The following is a 19,813-nucleotide window of genomic DNA, read 5'->3' as shown; positions in this document are numbered from 1 at the left end:
AGTATTTTCCGTCTTAAACTGATATAAGAAAGTCTGATACATAATTTGCATCGCTTTTAACAGAAACCGTAGTTGTGAATGCAACTTCATAAAATTATTCTACAAAGCTCGATATTACGCACTTAACTCTGTTCCCAAGAAATGACTTTCATGCTATGCTGTAATTAGCAATTGAGATCTTATGGCAATATCCTCTACTTAGTGTGTATGTTTATCTAAATTCATATTCAATACTATTTTTTCTTTCTGTACTAGTAACATATTGAATTTTGCGATTCTAATTTAATACTTATAAAAAATGGATCCTGTTTTACTTGATAGCTAAAATTAGTCCGGGCTAAATGAAATAAGTGCGCACAGGGAATTCATCATGGAGTGAGATCGTAATGACATTATTTTTTAGAGCAAACTAAAGATCTTAGACATAATTATCTAAGGCTATTCGAACTAAGTACCAGAAAAAAATATATAAATTGCTACAAGTTAAAATTATGAAGACATACGCGCATTTATTCAAGAGATTAACATTGAATGTTATAAGTGATACAAATAAGTATCGTTAAAAATGGCTTTTCAGTTAATTGCAGCTAAATACAACATGCAGATTCATCTACAGCAATTTTATTGCTCCAGCAATACAATTATCTATACAAATCATGGTAGACCTAGCTATTTAACCTTAAATCAATTTCAAGTAAAATTGATATTCTAGAATGAAAATAGTTACGATTTAGAAAAGTATAACATAATTCATGCAAGTTTATACAATATATACCCTTATGCTACATTAAATTTAGTAGAAGTTGATCAAGTTATTTATCATTTCATGAATGCTATCATCGTTTTTTAATTACGTGATAGAATTATTATTTGTCTGAAATAAAAATAAAATTATCTGCTAAGTATACAATTGTACAGCAGATGATAAATGTAAGTTTACGGATAAGAAATTTAACAGTATCCCTTTTTCATATTTCAACCGAATAGATACTATGATCTTGTAATATAGTTTCTATTAGTGAAATTAAGTAATATATGTATTTGAACTTGCCAAAAATAGTTTATATCATCGGTAATCTGAAAATTCCGGTACAAATTCTGTTACGTAAGACTAATTGGGTATCATAACGAACTTTTCTTGACGGTAGAAAATTATCTGTATAAGTGTTACTGCACACAGTATTTGTTCGAGTTAAAATGCCTTTATCTGATTATTATTTATCAAATGTTGAATTTACTTTACTACCGTATTAAATTACGCACTGGTATAGGCTTTATCCTTGCTACAATGTATTATTTCGTTTGTATATATACAAGTAATTCATGAATGTTGTTCAGTAAGTGCATAAAGTAATACTTATACCTCAAATATATTATGCTAATGTCCTGTTATACCTTAAGAAATACATGAATACTTTTCCTGAATGTACGTCTTAATTTCTTAGCTTTGTCTACAATTCTTGAATAAAGAAGTTTGATTTCTTGCTAGATAAAATATGCAGTATTACAGGCGTTATTCACTTGAAGAATATAAGACAAATTACTACACATAAAATTCACATTGTGGGCTAATTATTTTTTCAATATTGTAGAACTTACGCGAGTCGGTTATAGCGATTTCATTCAGCTCTTGACAAATTTCGGAAATATTTGGATAACTTTCTCCAAATAGAGTTTTCTGAATGTTTAAACATTTATCGTACATCATGATTGCTGAAGTTTTATTACCGCTTAGCTTATAGATCGAAGCAATGCTTTGATAACAATTGGCTAACAGAGCATCGTTATCGTCATCATTTCTATTTTGGATATCAATAGATAGCTGAAACATGCTCAGAGCATCCTTATGATTGTCCTGTTGTAGATAAATTATCCCCAGCTTATAATAGGTTTTAGCTAAAGCGGGATGGTTGTCATCAAGAATTTGCCGTTGAATTTTTAAGCATTTGTTGCAAATTTTTAATGCATCATCTAATCTATCTGCTGCTAGGTATGTGCTTCCAGAGTTATGATTTGACATAGAAACAAGTGAATTGTAGTCACCCAAAAAATTCTGTTGAATATCGACGGTCTTTTGTAATAATGACATCTGATCAAAACATTTAAATTGTTGTTTGCATTCTAAGGCGTCTCGAAATAAAATAGTTTCATTTTTGGAGCTTTTTTCTTTTCGAAGTGCTAGAAAGATGTCCAGACTCTGATGTAATGTGGTTAAAGCCTTATCTATGTGCCCTTGTTCTGCATAAATATTTGCTAATTTATTATACATAGTTACAACTAGTAGACTCTTATCTCCAAGAGCTTTATTAAGTATCTTAATACTTTCTTCACATTGAAATGCTGCATCGTTGTGCTTGCTTTGCTTGACGTAAATGGAAGCAATATCATTAAATGTGGAAGCGACGTGGAGACTATTTTCTCCAAATAGGTGTTGTTGAATATTTAAACATTTGTGATATGCCTTGATTGCATCGTCTAATTTATCGCATGATTCATAGGTTGAGGCCAAATTTTGATATAATATTATCATGCATCCATGATGATCACCCGATAATTCTTCTTCGATAGAAATACAATTGTTATATAAAGATATAGCGTCATCAAATTTATTTTGAGCTTTGTAGACTGATGCTATATTTGATAAAGTCGATGCAGTCTGCGAATTATTACTACCCAAATATTTTATTTGAATTGCTAATCCTTTCTGATATAACAACATAGCATCTTCATATTGCTCTTTCGATACATGTACTAATCCTATGCTGATATATAATTTAGCAATGGTAGGATTTTTTTCGCCAAGACTTTTCAGTTGGATATTTTTACACTTGTTATACATAGCTAAAGCGGTATCTTGCTTGTTTTGTAGATAATATATCTTTCCAATATTATAATATGTTGTTGCTACTTGTAAATGATCGAGACCAAGATGGTTTTCTTGAATTTTTAAACATTTCTCATAAGAATCTAGAGCTTGATCGAATTGAGCAATTGAATAATAAATAGAAGCAATATCGCTATAAGTCACCGCTAAATCAAAATGACTATTTCCTAACAGCGTTAGCTTTATTGCTAAACATTTCCGGTAGGCTCCTAATGCGCTACTGAAATCTCTTTGGCAATTGTATATTGATCCGATATTCTCATACACTTTAACTACTTCTAAATCATTTTGGCCTAGTTTTTCATAATAAATTTGTAAACTTTGCCTAAGTAATGACATTGCATCGTCATATCGACCTTGTAGTATGTAAATGAATCCTATATTACGGTGTGATTCTGCTAAATCTATATTGTTATTACCCAAGACTTTGAGTAGAATTTTTTTACACTTTTTATACATAACTAATGCATCAACATATTTACCTTGTAGTTGATATAACGATCCGAGATTGCTGTATGTATTAGCAATTTTTGTATCGTTCTTTCCCAGTAATACTAACTGAATTTTTAATTTTTTCTGTAGCATGCATATAGCTTGGTTAAAGTTGCCATTCAGTTGATAAGCTATTGCAATGCTATTATATGATGAAGCTAAAGATGAATTGCATTGACCCAGCAATCGCCGTTGTATGGATATAGCTTGAGAATGAACGCTAATTGCTTCGTTATAATTTTCTAACTTTTGATTAGCAAATCCAAGATCATTAAGTAATGAAGCTACAGTTAAATTCTGAAATCCAATCATTTCTAGATAGCATCGTAATCCATGATGATAGTGATTTAGAGCATTGTTATATTCTCCTAGTGAGAACTGGGCTAATCCGATACGATGATAGGTTTTGGCCACATTTTCATCCATATCCCCACTAATTTCTAGTCGAATTTTTAAACATACTTGATAAAATAATAGCGAATCGTCATAGCTGGCTTGTAAGTCGTAAATTTCACCTATATTAAAGTAAGATTCTGCAATGATCAAGTGCCTATCGCCTAATATCATACGCTGCATGTTTATGACTTTTTGTAGGGCATCTATTGCTTCATTGTATTTCTTGACTCCTTTATACACTTGGCTTAGAGTTGTATAGGTTTCTGCGATTTTTAAATGATTATTCCCTAATCGTACTATTTGTATACTCAAAGATTTTGAGCACATTAATTCGGCTTCGTCGTATTTGCCTTGCGCTAGTTGAATTCTAGCAAAGTTATTAAAAGTCGTAGCTGCTTCTAAAGTATTCAGACCGATTATCTCATTAATTATATTAGTAGCTTTTTTAAACATAGCTGTAGCTTCTTCTAATTGATTTTGCATTAAATAAACCGAACCAAGTTTATTATATATATCCGCTACTCGTAGATTATTCTCTCCTAATATTTTAATAATAACGAGTAACGATTTCTCAAATAGAATGCTTGCATCTAATAAATTTCCTTGTGACATGTAAACCATTCCAATATCGGAATAAACTTCGGCAATATCGATGTTTGGAATATTGTTGTTATCTACTTGTAGTAATAAAATATTACGTGCTTTTTGCTGCATGTGAAGAGATTCATTATATTTTTGTTGTAAATAAAGTATTTTACCAATTTTGTTAAATGACTTTGCCGTACTCGGATTGTCTTCTCCTTTGACGCTAATTCTAGTACTAAACGATTCTTGATATTCTACCAATGCTTCACAATATCGACCAGCCAGTCTTTTAATATCACCAGAGCAATCATGGCATTCGGCTACTATTAAGTGATTATCGGTTAATTGCTTAGCTAATTGATGTGATTGGCAACAAAAGTGATTTGCTTGTTGGCTATGATAAAGCATACAGTGGGCTTTGGCAACATTTAAGTTGGCATTACATAGATCTGCTTGGGTTGCCTTGTCGATTTGATGATCAACTTTGCGACAGTCCTCCAGTATTTGCATGTACAATGTAAGTGCAGCTTGGTAGTTACCATTATTAAAATTTTCATTGGCGATCGCATGTTGACTTCTGTTTTTGATTTTGACGTTCATTGCTGGCGTTGTCTGTAGAAGTTTTGATAGCAATATCAGCTATCACATTACAGTGGGAATAATTGACGTCAACATTATTGTTGTTTCATTTCTTCACGTTATCATAATTATAGATGGTTTTGAATAGTTGAAGCAATATCTTAAAAGAATTATATGTAGTAAAATGACCTTTAAAGTTCGTGCCTTGTCGAAGAAAGTAAAATTTCGATTACTACTAGGCACAGTTACAAGTTACAACTGGCTAGTTCACATAACTTTCACGTTACTTGTAACTACAGCCTATCGTAACAAGGAGTTGAAAAAGCAATTGATTAGCAAAGTTAATTAATTATTCATGGCATCTTTTATTGGGTTAACGGCTCCCTCTTACGCAATAATAAAAATTATTCAAATTATTTGAATAATCACATGCCCACTGCATGGTGTATATTGGCATTCAGGTGACAATTCAGTAAGAACGCGTAGTATAGCAAAAACAATGATGGAATTAGTTGAAATCCGGTAATTACTATAGGTAACTACCACATAGCTGACATCGGAATTAGATCATTCTGCCAATAAAAGAAATATTGTGTACTGATATATTATCATCATTTTAAGTCCTTCCGTGGTGATTAACGGCTAAAAATATTCATCGGAAAGCAGTTATGATGATGGAGAAGGCATATGTAGATATTTTCAAGATAAACTCAATTCATGTACATCTATGCTACCTATTTTTATTTGTCTAGGCTGCTATTATAATTTGCTTTAGAAGTTAGTATAGTTATTGTACCATAATCAAACTTAGTAACAATGCACGTATTATAAATGGATATGTATACATAACATACGTAACATATATATTCATTTATCTAGAGCAAAGTATGTGATTATACAGTACCTTCTCGGGTGATACTTGGACTATTATACAACGATAACATTTTAAAATATTGTCAATTAGAGTACCTTTTCAACACGCGCAATTGTATAATAGTTGACAAATCAGCCGAGAGGGGATAAGCAAAGATTAGAATCATTTTGATATTTTTGGATGGCCAATTACATATGAAATGATAGTTAATCTTTATAATTATTCTAGCAAATGTCGTTGTAGTTTGGTGATATATAACATATATATATATGTAATGATGGCTAATTCTTATAATTAATCAAGCAATGTCACTTTAGTTTGGTAATATATATTTACTGCATGTGTAATAGTGGTTCATTCTTATTATTTTATATGTATATATGTTACGGTAACATACAGTGTGTAATAATGGTTAATTTTTATAATTATGCTAGCAAATCGTTGTAGTTACGTTTTTCCGTAACATGTATATAACATATATATGTAATGATGGTTCATTCTTATCACTATTCTAGCAATGTCGTTGTGGTTTGGTGATATATATAATGATAGCTAATCCTTATAATTAATCTAGCAATATTGTTTTAGTTAGGTGATATGCATATACTGCATGCAATAACAGTTAATTTTTATAATTATTGTAGCAATGTCGTTGTAGTTTGGTGATATACCCGTATAGTTTGTAATGATGGTTAATTCTTGGAACTCTCGTTCAAGATTGTGCACTGTAAAACTATTGTAGCTTCAGGCTAGAATTTATTACTATTCGGCAACATCATTCTGTTTAGAATTATACAACGTAAGAATACCAGTCAAGCTGTATACAGTATTTAGTTAGTATAACACCCATGCTTTGATTATGATCAATATGGTAGCTAATTTTGATCTTAAAATACAGTAGAAGTTACGTTAAATTGTTAACAGTCTTCACGTTGTCAACAAGTTAGGTATCATCGTTTTCAAAGTAGTTACGCCAATTCTGTAGAGTATGTTTATCGACTATATCTTATTCTGCTCTACTGCTACAACTCACAATAAAGTTAGTCAAACTGCATAGAGATAAAAAGTCTGCTCTACGACTGTATTTCCAGAAAAATTGTAGTGTCACGGTAATTGCCATGAGTAGTTCTTGATGTGTAAATAGCTAGATTGAATCTATATTAGGGTATAACGACTGCTACTACTAATTATAGTATAAATACATGCAGTAGGACCAAGATCGGTCATATTATTCATGTTTTCGTTAGACAGCTGTTGCCTTAACTTGGAGGCAGACATGCTCCATGATACTTTGCATTCCATTCTGCAGACTCGGGTCCGGACCGGACCACATCAGACCATTTAGACCACTAGTCTCAGCCGGATCACTAACATGGTACTGTATCTTACAGTACAGCACCACAGTACTATGTACTCTACGTTGTATACTATACTGTACACTGTACTGTACAGTACAGTACTGTACTGAGTCCAACTCTGTCCAAGTAAATACCGCACCGTACCGAACCGAGCCGAGCCGTACTAAAGAAGCTGAGTAATTAAGGATTTAAGGTTAAGAATAAAATGCTCATCGTCGAACTATTCGCTATGGTAACTACTCGTTAAACATTGGCTATTACTTTCATCACTACCTGCGATTAAGCTTATCCATTAAAATTGCAAAACTTGAAGTCTTTAGGATGGTACTATGGAACAAGTTAACTACAATGACCAAGGTGTTACATCTTTGTCCACGAGGATTACGATGCAGCGCTACTACGACAAGGATAGCTGCTGTTAATTGCCGTTCAATATCATCAGCAGCCATTCGTGCAGGTCGAGTTTATCTCTGGGGGGCTGCTGATAGCGGTATTTTAGGCCAGAATTTGGTAGAAAAAAAGGTTGATGGCACTTTAAGTACACAGTATATTGCTAAACCGATGCTTCTGGACTCACCACAGGTATAGCTGCAATGAATGACATAAATACAACGTATGGAATACTAGAGATTAGTTTGCTTGAGGCATTGCATCAAATTCAGCATTTAGTAATTGAACAAGATGCCTTGTTGGACTCTCGTTATTGGTCAGTCGCACTAGTTCTACAGATATTTCCTTATAGATTAAAAAAAAAAGATTACAATATTGGTGACAAGTTTGCTTGATTGTACGCATAAGTTTAAATTGGATGCTGTTTGCATAAGAGTTAATTTATAAAGTTCCTAATTGCACTCTCTTACCGGACAGATTACTAGCCTTGGCATTGGCTATAACTATCTTATTATGGCAGATGCAACGTCTGATGTGCTTGTTACTGGATTAAATTTACGTTCACAGCTAGGATTACCGGCATCTGAAAATGAATGTATTGAAGGTTGCGCACTAATTGTCAAACTAGCTTTAGTATCCTTTATTACGCGATCGTTTAATGGATATCAGAAGAAATAGCCAATTTAATTGTTCATGGATAATGGTAATTAATAATCGCTAACGCTCGTTCTATTTCAGGTATAAGATCAGTCGAAATGCCTCATAACTTTCCTATTCAACAAGTTGCTTGTGGAAGAAGTCATTCTTTAATCTTAACAACAAACAATCAAGGTATCAAATTAACTTTACTATGGTAATGCTTAGTAACATACAAGCCAAATTGGTATTACTTTAATTGAATACAATCAACTACTACCAATGTAGCTTTTTGATAATCATATTGACAACGATTGCAAGGCATTCTGACTAGATATAATATTATTTTAAGATCGATTTATAATGCTCTGTTGTGACTAATGTTGAGCTATCTAAAGCACCATTACTTCTCCGTTTCGTATTTGTACCAGTTAATTAATGTGAACAGTGTTTCTGGAAAGTTATATGTACATTGTGCAACTTGCTACATTATATCGTGTAGTAACTTCTAGTAATGCATTGTATTTTTGCATTTTTAGTCTATGCAGCTGGTAACAATTTGTTTGGTCAATGCGGAATTAACCAGTAAATATTGCTTACTGATACCCGTAATTATTACTGAATTTTACAATTATGGAAGGAGAAACATTGCTGGAATTGAGCTCCTCTTTAATTGCTCGCATGTCATGTCTTTCTATAGGAAATCGCATGAGCCAGAGGTCACAAGGTTTACGCAATTAGAGTCTTTACCCAATTTATCTTTCAAACAGGTATTTGAAATTTTGAATGCTTTCATTTTAGTTCTCATATAATAAGCGCTTACAATATACTTACTAATTTTGTATCGTTGACAGATTTGCTGTGGACTGGATCATAGTTTATTAGTTACAACCGATGGCCAGGTATTTTCCTGTGGTTTAAGCAGCGACGGCCAATCAGGCAAGTACTTAACACTTCGCAAGTATGCTAGAGGATAATTGTTGCCTGCTGTTGATTCCTATCGTCTCTAATTTAATAGATTTACTGTATAATGAATTTGTTCTATCGCGTAGGATTGGGAAAACATGAAAATATTTACCAATTTACCTGTGTTGAAGGAGAGCTAAAGCACAAAACAATCGTCCATATAGCCACTTCAGCTGATACTGTGCTAGCTCTAGCAGGTCTGGGATATGAGTGTTTTGATTATGTAAAGCAATATTGTACGTATAGCAATCCAGTAATTTTCTTGTTATCTTTGAAATAGATGATAGTTCTGTCTATGGTTGGGGTGATACAGAATATAGTCAGCTACAGTTTGATGATGATGCAAAGCAGGTGCCTTTTTTCTATTTTGGAGTCTTCAGACCCAAGCACTTGATAATGAAAACTTATGTTAACTGAAGTCTGTCTCATCGCTTGCTTCTTTAAAATTATTTATAAACTTTAGATTTGTCTTCCCAAACGTATAAGCTTAGACTGCATAAAGGAGAAGATTGTACAAGTAGCAGCTGGAGGTTCATTTTGTTTAGCATGCACTGGTAGGGTTTAAAGGGAGATGAGTTAAAGCTTTAATTCTGAGGTTGCATGATCAAATGTTAAGTTGTTACTCATTTCACATCGATAGAGACGGGTAATGTATTTGTGTGGGGATTTGGTGCATTGGGAGTTGGTAACGAGATCATGGATTGTCGTGAACCGCGGTTAATTCGATTTCCAGATGGAGCAAAAGTGAAGAAAATTGCATGCAGCATAAATCATGCAGTTGCACTATCTGGTACATTTTAGTAATAATGTGTTGCAAATAACTTTTTATTTACGGGCAAACCTATCTTTTATGTCTAGACACTGGAAAAGTCTATACTTGGGGTAGAGGTTCTTTTGGTAAACTTGGTATAGGTAACGATGAAGATGCTTTTGCGCCATGTCATGTAAGTTTTGTATCTTGTGCAGTGCACTGGAGACGACACAAAATTAGAATGCTTTATTACTATAGGTATAGGTGAATGATAATTATGATTTCGATAATTGTCATGGATTAAGTTTCAATTATTTCACGCGTGCCAACGATATTAGGTGCCTTTGAAAGATGCAGCGCAAGATATTTTTTGCGGTCCTGATAATACGGCTGTTATCCTTTAGCAGTTATTTTGATCTATGAAGAAAAAGGACTATGTTATTAAGTAGATATTAATGCTCTTAGATATTGATGCCTCAATAATGAAAGTCTTTATTTTGCAAATTATTAAGGCACAAACGCTCTGTAATTTAAATCAATAATTAATATTTGCCTGCATTAGTTTTAATTAGATTGTCAGTCGTATTTTTAAGGCATATATTAATTGAAATCAAACTTTGTTGCTCTTTTACGGCATTTTTCTGATGATGCCTTCATAGCTGCTATTTATTAAATTTTAATTACTTAAAAATTGCAGTATTATTACGATGATGATCTATTAATTGTCAAATTTATTTTACTACGTACTATTGATAGAAAAATGAGTTGTTCGTTTAACGATCTTGCTTAACTTACACAGTTTGCATTAAATTTATTTTTTCGCCATTACTAAGGTATAGAGTAATGACTTAAATTAAAAATTTGATTCATATATATTTACAATATTTATTATTTGATTTGTTTAATACTTGAAGAACTCTAATTTTGTTCTTAATCACGTACTAAACATTTCTAAATATGGACAATACTGTAGATTACAACGAGATCTGATATGATATCGTTAAATGCTACTTCTTCGCTGATCACCTAATTGATTTTGTAAGTTACCGTCTGTTTTGACGGTAGTATTCTGGATTGTTTATTAGGTAGCTTATTAATATCACCAAAAACATTAAATGCAAGCTATTCGTATAGTCGATGTCGATCAATACAAAACAATGATATCTGTTTACTAGAAATACCAGTCCGAATTATGGTCATTAAAATAAGTTTTATTTGAATCTCATATGTTTCAGAAGAACCATTGGAGTTATTAAAATACAAATTATTTTAATGAACACGGTGTATTATTATCGAGTACGGTTTTTGATTTATTTATTATAATGACAGTAAAAAATCGACAACTATTGGTTATAAATTTTTCAAAATCTGCTAAATTGTGTAAGTGTACTGTACAAATGCACGTCTAAGAGTAAGATCTGATTGTTATTTCAAGTTAAAGTTTCGTTTAGTATTACCTAGCACATATAGTGAATTAATAGAAACTGATATAAAATGATAAGGATATTGTCTACTAAGTTCAGTACTAGTAAAATAATAACCTACTCAAAATAGTCAGAATAGCATGCTTTTGATTGGGATTGAATTCATGTCAGCAACTGGTTACCGTAACATGGTGACTAGTACTTGATTCACAGTTTGAATTTGACGATGGCGATTGTCTAAAACATGAAAGGCGATATAATGCTTGTCGACATATTGGCATATATTTAGCGTAGATAAATGGATGAATAGCGCTGTTGATATAAGCAATTAGTTCACAAGCTACTCGAATTAGCCGATGTAGTTGTATGCCATCATCAACCGTATGATTGAAATAGACAATGAAACCATACATAAAATAAGGTGTCCAACAAATGACAAATGTTACGTTGGTATATAAAATCATTTTCATGATATTTTTCTGCTCTTTGACCTTCGTTAAATGATATTCTGCCAAAGACGTCCTTGAATATCGATTCAATGTTAGTAACATTTGAAAATAAGTTGTTACAACAACAATAAGTGGAAAGAGATAGAAAATAACATAACGACAATTTCGATAAGTTTGCCATACTATTTTATCTTGGTTAAGATCTTGAAAAAATTGAATGAAGCATTTTACTGAAGATTCTGAGTGAGATACATACTTGGAATAGATAATGCTAGGACAAGCACAAATAGATGCTGTTAGCGCTATCACTACGGTAATAATAATTTTTCCGCTACTTTTGCTATAAGCATTCACTTCTTTGATTACAACACGGTAATGCTCTAGTGCCATAAATGTCATTGTGATAGCAGAGCCAGCCATAAAGTAACTTTGAAAGCCGTTGTAGATATGGCATAGAAATGATCCAAAAGGCCAAGTAATAAAGTAATTTGTCATTTTAAGGGTCATTGAAAAGAGTAGAATGAAAATGTCGTATCCTGCTAGATTGCCAATTAAACAAAAGAAACGTTCTTTACTTTTAGTTTTGTGATATCGAATCATGGTTATGATGATAGCTAGATTGCCAGTTATTCCAAAAATGAAGATTATAGCCGATGGTATCGAAGCAGTAAGTTGTACTGCCAATGTAGGGATGGTTGGCATAGACTGAATTGATTTGTTATTAAAACTGACATCCGGAGTGGGCATGGTGCGGCTTGAATTACTAATTGTTTATGAAATGAAGTTAATATCCGTTGAAATTCTTATAACTGAATGATATTGTTTTCTAATTAAGAATGATATAAGTTGTCAACAGTGTCATTCGTGTAACTTCTGTTATTTAACTGTCGTTAATCAATATAAAATTTTTGTATCTCTTTTAAGTAGCAAAGGATAACAACATTTATGAAGAATTTTCTTGAAAAAAACTCTCATCAATAGTGGCGTAAATTTGTCTTAAAGCTTCATTTCGATCTGACTTGATACACTTTTCCACTTTAAAATTTCTTCTTACCTCTTTCTTATTGTAATGTTAAGAGTTTAATGTTAATAGTAGGGATTCTGTTTAGGAAAGTAAGACGAAAATTGAAATCGACAAACTTTGACAGGTAATATTTACTGATCTATGATCCTACCCGTTGGAAAAGGATAATTCGAATCCAAGGTAATAATATCTGCCACGGAAATAAATGATATAAGCCTTTCTGTTTCTATGGATGAGAAAACAATTCAATAGAGAAAAAACAGACTGATTCTATTAAAAAAATTGGATTTTCGTCGAATTTTATTGTGACGATGATGATTGCTAGACACAGTGGCGTTTAAAAGGGAGAATTGTCTATAAAAAACACTTCCTTCTATGTTGATACATCGATGATCGCAATTTGTTGCTGATAGAAGGCGCTAACAGTGAAACTCAAATGGCAACAAATGTTAGACAATATCAAATAAACTTAATTGTAAAGTCTAACGTTAATTACTTTCTTATTCTAGTTAGTTTATTCTGATTTGCTTCATATCCACAGTCAAAGTCTGTTCATAGCTTTGAAATAATTACGTTTATTAACTTAATAATGAATTATTGTTCATATTTTATTTTTTATTGATTAATTAATTTGTAAACTAGACGTCATAATTATTTAAACTATCCTGTGTTAAAATTGTATTCATATTGATTGATCCGTTCCGATTGTAAAATATGATAGCGGACGATTAATTGTTCAGCTTTATAGCCATTATTGATCCAATCTTTCGATACAATAACGTTGGCTAATAAATGGATCTTTTTATCTTCATTGAGCCAGGATAGCTAATTTATTCTTGTAAGAAGATCCTGGCATATAAACTTTAGTTTTATTTCTTTATGAGTAAACAAGCCAATTTACCCTCTTGTTTAGATTTGCTTGGTGAGTGGCGATCGTAACAAATGAGGAGACTATCTTTAAAGTGCCATTGGAACTGTAACATAATTAAGCTAAGAAGAAGCGTTTTCTTCAACTTTCTAAAATGTCCCACGCATCTCCTCGGGAGTATCTTATGATGGATTAAGAAGAGTATCAAAGTAATTCTTCAATTAATAACAGAGAAAATTCATATACAAGTTGTTCAAACTACAGTACGCTGTTCTTCTTTACTCATCACCAGAACATCAAATACTGTAAGCAAATGTAGACTAAAATGAATCTCTGCAACGCCATGATATTCAGATTTTCTACAGCCTAAGGTTAACAAAAGAAACCTTTTTTACGCTAAAAGAGGAGGCATCAAACTTTTTTTATTATTGTAACTAAAGCAATGCTAAGACAGAGAAATTTCATTTTGAGTTTTATACTATGATTTCGCTGTATTTGTAAGCATTTAGAATAAAAAACTATTTCTTAAAGCAAAATATGGTACTTATTTCAACTAAAACAGAATATTTCTATCACGATATTATTGAAGTGGAGAATTAGTCTTGAATCTCATAAAGTGATTTCTGCTTCATTTGCATTGAAAGCTACAAGGCAATTAAAATCTTGCCTGCTTTACAATTAAAGTACTGATTCTCATTCATCATACTCCGATAATATATAGCACGGAAAATTAGTAATTTCAATCTTCCGGTAACGTTTTTGCTTCATTTGTAAAAGTTTTAGTCAATGAAATATTTATTTTCTGCAAGTAAAGCGCTTGTATTCAATTAATCGGCTACTGTATAATATACCTTAGTGCAGATCCTGCTTTTGGTCTATAGAGCCGATGTAGCAAAATTAGTTTTAAAATAAGACCATTTAATTTTCTCTCTACTGCACTATAAACTTTGTTAATCAATGCGACTTTTAATACAAGAAATTAAACACCAGGCCTTGTTCATCTATAGCAAGGCCACACAGACGCAAAAATATTTTTCCAAATTTCGTTACCTGATTTTCGATTCCAAAAGGCTTCTTTAATTAGCATTTATTATCTGAAATTGGTTGTCCGTTACAACGCTATTACAGTAAGCTACAGTAAAGTCGTGCAATTTTATTTCAACGAAGGCTTCATTAGAGTTGAATTTATATTCTATCAGTAACTTGTATTTTCCGATAGTAGAACGTTGGAGCTTAAAGCAGTTATAGCTTAGTCGTTTACGGCAGGCGTTAAGAAAAATTAATTTCATTGTTCATAAATCATCATAATTTTTATCGTTCCAGTAAATGCGGCAATAACTCGTAATGAAATATATATTTATCCGAGGCTACTGCAGTAAAGTAATGTAAAGAATTTTTCCTTGCAAAATGTGAATATTTCTACCTGTTCAATGTAGCGACATTATTAAAAATTTCTGATAATACGAATTGCTGATCGATTAAGCTAAACAAAACTTTTTCTTGGGGCCTAATGTCATAAATGTTCGTCAGATGATAAGAGAAAGTAAAGTTAATGAGTTTTCCCTGAGTAATTATGAATACATTAATTTCTCTAAGGCATGCATTGATATCATCGAAGGGTTTTCTTGAAAGCTATAGCGCTTTATACCTAATTCCGATATAGATTTTAGATTATTTTATATCAGACAGCTTTACGATTAAATTTAATTCCTTTTCACTTTTAATCCCTTTCATTAACAGGTAAATATAAGTCTTTTAGATATCGGCATAACCCCCTCATTTTTATGTACATTGTATAGGGGAAGGGGTTCATCGAGTTTCTTTAATTGCAGATTAATTGCATTATTAAGAACAATTGCAAATTAATTATCAAACTACGATACGACTGGCAAGATAACATACTAAGAACTTTCGTATTTATATCGTTTATGTCAAGATGGATGTAATTTTCCATTTATAATTTAATTGATTCACAGTAACAGTGTCGGTAAGCCCTAGAAAAGGCGTCAATTAGTACAGTGAGTATTAATAGAAGCAGCGACCATATTTAATGTTTTCTTTTTCATGTAATAACAGTCCAGAAATTTTTCGCTGAGATCGTTTACTGCAAACAGTAATGTAATCGTAATTTTTCTCGAAAGAATCACGTTATATTTACTTTACGAGCATAAGAACAATAATAGGCAAAAGAAAAAATTTCTTTAATGGTCCCCAAATTTTGTTTTGCGAATTGGACAGCTTTCGATAGGCAACTGCAGTAATAGTTTAAGTGTTATAAAATAGTAAACTGAAGTTAAAAATTTATGAACTGATATGGACTACACGCTAATTATACTTTCGAGAAATCGCTACAATATAGCGGCAAGTTAGCAGTCGAATAGTAATAGACTTGGCTGAAATAAAGTCTCTTTCTTACATTTTCTAGTTAAAATATTATAGTTTCTCCTGTATTGAGATGAAGTTATTGAGAATAGCTACAGTAGAAGAATAAATTAGCTATAGGATGGTAATATACCCGTAGTACATGATTTCTTTTCGTTATTCTATAAGGGAAATACAGTTGACCGTTAAAGACGATATTGACTATAAGTTATCATAATAGAACCAGTAATGATTGATTCTAGGAATGTAAATAAAGTATTAAAAATTCCTCTTAAATTTCATGCTCTATCATTAATTGCCCTTTGGCTACGATATTAGCAGTCATACTTGAGAATAGTTGTAATAGAAAAGTAAGTTGATTATCATAGACCAAAAAAGTATAAAATGTGGCAATTATTAATTATTATGATTTCTCTTTTAATTTCTGCAATCGCTTTGAATTGCTTCTTGGTGGTAATGCACTGCTAGATATCGAGAGTAGCTACAAAATAAAAGTAAATTAATTACAGAAAGTAACTGCTGTAATAACTTCTCCTTCATTCATGATGAATATTATACTTTAATATGAGGAAGAAAATGACATTTATCAATTAGCGGAAATACCTTAAATTGTGACAACGGTCGCATTGTCCTGGAAATTTAATAACAGTTGAAATTCCAGGTTTGACATCCTGTCTGTATTATTCTATTCATGATGTTCGATACATATTTTCCAGATATTTTCAAGGATCTAAATTAAACTTTTAGATACTCAAACAGTTGTATGAACAATGCATCTTTAAAAGCAACCCAAGTAATATTTTAATATTTGCACTCGGTGTTTAATTGCAATCTATTCAAATATTGTTATGAGAACTAATCAAATTTTATTAAATAGCGCTTTTCTTATTTATGTTATCCTGAAAATAATGATTCATTCATTAGTTGCAAATAAAAATGGATATTGATAATCTTCATAACACTTTTGTTCTTTCGCTGCTTAAATATTAACCACGATGTATGAATTTAAAATGAATTTATTTCGAATCTTTCTTCTCAGAGAACTCTAAATCAATGAGCAATAGTTTTGAAATGTTATGTCTAAAATGCAGCTCGATTTGAAATACTCTTTCTTCTAGGATACGGATGATAATCATGTATATAGATATATCTGATAGCAAGGCTCACCCTGCTTGGATTGCAGCTTACCAACTTTTAATTAGCTAAATTAGACAATAAATTCCTTGTTTTGTCATGGAGCATATAGTCTTGAAAAATTAAGGTTACTAAAGGATAATCTATACATGTTTATCCGTTTCCTACTTGAAAACCTATATCCTAATCGTTTTAATAATAAATAGAAAATGCTACAGATAATATTTTCCTCAATATTTTTCAGAATATCATTACTGGAGTCATTAGTGCCCGATCATAAATTTATAAAATAAACTTTTGCATTACTAACTTTGTCTATATATGGGCTAGTGATTGCTGATTTTAGTCCTTATAAATGCTATATTTACGATATAGATGCGGGAGAATACGCGTATATTAAATATTTACTAAACGAGAAACTATTGAGATCTTCTTTCAGTATTATTCTTCTTGAGATTTTTACCCATAGTACAACTTGAAGTGCTGACAATCTCCTAACATAATACTTGAACTAGTGTTATTAAAGTTTTAAAAAGAAGATAAAAAATGAAATACTATTATGACGATGTGGTCTATTGGATCTGGATAGAGCGAATTGGGATAAATCGTATTTGATAGCTTCCGTCACGATCTATGGTGTTGGTTATTACAACCACAGTAAACTGTTGCATTAAAATTATTCCACTGTCCATATAAAATGAACCTTTCCGTATCAGCAATCAAAGTTATTATATGGCCAATCCAGATATTTACTCTTAAATCCTTTTCTATATTTGAGTAAAAGATTTGGCCCGGATATATGTCGCATCCAGACATCAATTTTTCATAAATCTTTGATTAGTTTCTACCTATCAACGTTAGAGTCGATGGTTGTGCAAACTTTAGTAAAAATAAAGCGGAATAGTATGCGTAGCTCCAATCATATTATAGTATCACATTATGGATCACAAGGATTAACTGCCTTATCATTCTAGAAGGGTATAGTTTTCTGTGTCTAAGAGATCAAATATTCCGTATTTATCACATAATTTATTGATTATAATTATCATTATTAATATTTTTGGATGCCATTTATAAGGCACATATTCATTGCATTCCGAGAATTTAATCTGAATATATTATCTGGTTTAAAAGTAGCAATTTCAAACGATTTTCAATGGATTCCTGGAGATATTGCTAGTTAACTTAATGACATAGATACGCTTAACCTGCTAAATTTAATAACTGTTATCCATAAAAATTGATTATTATAAGGTATTGCCTACATTAATTGTACTTATATCCATTCAATATGGAGCATACCATCATTGTTAATAGAAGTCTATAGTAGAAGAAATACTTTGCAATCAGGATATAATCCTGCTCGGTCATTTTGTTTAAGTCAAAACTATTACGATACTATTCTTATTATCATAAGGAAATGCATGGAACACTGCATCAGAAAATAATGTACTTTAAATACATTATAAAAACCAAATCGCTAGAAAATGTTAGCGAGCAATAAAAAATAACTTATCCTGAATTCAGGAATGAAAACAGGATTCAAAATAGCATGTGGTAGCGTATTACATGTCAAAATCATCGTCCTCCTCATTGCTAACATCGCCACCAAGAGAAAGGATGGCTTTCTTTAACTGCTTAATTTTTTTCTCTTGATCAGATAATAAAAGTAACAAATCATCCTGCTCATGCTGTAAATTACCCAATTCACACTGAATCCTATCTTTCTCTCTTCTTTCGGTTTCTAAAGCATCATCTAACTCAAGAATTTTATCCTGCAGTTTTTCCACATTTGAAATATCTACACCTTCCGGTTCTTTAACCGCACTCAACTGTTAATGATAACGACAAAGGATTAGATTCTAACGGAAAATCCAGGTTTATTTTCATAATATATTGTACCTCTTCAGCTAGATTCTTCTGGAGTTTTTCGTTGCTGCTCTTTAATTCACCAATTTGTTCGTTTAAGGAATTGATCAGTTTCTTTTGATCATTCAACTCTTCAGATTTGTCATCTCTTGATTTCATCATACTTTTACACTCTGATAATTCTGTGGTCTATCAATATGAACATATAGAAGCAATAACAGTTATAACTGGCTATGGTATATAAATGTATCAATGATGCAATGTAATTGGGTATCGGCATAAGTTACGAACTTTTTGCTCCAACTGTACTTGTAAATTAGCAATTTCTTTGGCTTGAGATTCCTTAATCCTTTCCATATCTTTCAATTCTTGATTAATGTTATTAGGATCATTCCGATAAAAAAATGCAGCACTATTGGCAGAAGCATCTGGATGATTGTCTAGAGACATCGTAATGATTTCAATCACTACAAATCGGCTTATTTCTGATGACAAATAAACAAAGTTCAGATGGAATTACTAACTATGCTCAGATAATAACATCGAATTTTGTTCTCGCAGAGATAATATTTCATGAGACGCACTGGTCAGCTCTTGTTCAATCTGAAATTAAAAGAACTAAATTTAATAAAACTATTATTAAGTTTAGAAATCGTTATAAAAAAATGGGCATGGTATATCATAACAATTCACTGCTGCAGAAATAATATTTTATTGTAAGAAAGTAGGTAAAGTAGCAATAAGTAAATTGT

At 31.7% G+C, this 19,813-nt stretch overlaps 3 protein-coding genes across 3 annotated transcripts; 1 reads left to right on the top strand and 2 right to left on the bottom strand.

Annotated features, from left to right (window-relative positions):
* Positions 1–1,543: 1,543 nt before the first annotated feature.
* On the bottom strand, positions 1,544–4,957 carry TRIADDRAFT_56075 (uncharacterized protein; the record flags this gene model as incomplete). Its single annotated transcript, XM_002111697.1, has 1 exon — positions 1,544–4,957. One exon carries the CDS (start codon positions 4,955–4,957, stop codon positions 1,544–1,546), a length of 3,414 nt encoding a protein of 1,137 aa, XP_002111733.1.
* A 2,559-nt stretch (positions 4,958–7,516) lies between these two features.
* TRIADDRAFT_56074 (uncharacterized protein) lies at positions 7,517–10,701 on the top strand (the record flags this gene model as incomplete). The annotated part of the gene is made up of 12 exons (XM_002112206.1): positions 7,517–7,750; positions 8,036–8,162; positions 8,297–8,389; positions 8,734–8,779; positions 8,895–8,964; positions 9,049–9,096; positions 9,213–9,357; positions 9,441–9,511; positions 9,624–9,714; positions 9,801–9,950; positions 10,019–10,104; positions 10,609–10,701. 12 exons carry the CDS (start codon positions 7,517–7,519, stop codon positions 10,699–10,701), a joined length of 1,254 nt encoding a protein of 417 aa, XP_002112242.1.
* A 915-nt stretch (positions 10,702–11,616) lies between these two features.
* TRIADDRAFT_3799 (uncharacterized protein) lies at positions 11,617–12,447 on the bottom strand (the record flags this gene model as incomplete). Its single annotated transcript, XM_002111696.1, has 1 exon — positions 11,617–12,447. A coding segment is annotated over one exon (831 nt), but the record flags the coding sequence as incomplete, so codon positions are not given.
* Positions 12,448–19,813: the final 7,366 nt, after the last annotated feature.

Source organism: Trichoplax adhaerens, genomic scaffold (assembly GCF_000150275.1).
Source record: "Trichoplax adhaerens TRIADscaffold_4 genomic scaffold, whole genome shotgun sequence".
NCBI classification, from domain to species: Eukaryota; Metazoa; Placozoa; class Uniplacotomia; order Trichoplacea; family Trichoplacidae; genus Trichoplax; species Trichoplax adhaerens.
This window is presented reverse-complemented; position numbering and strand designations above follow the sequence as displayed.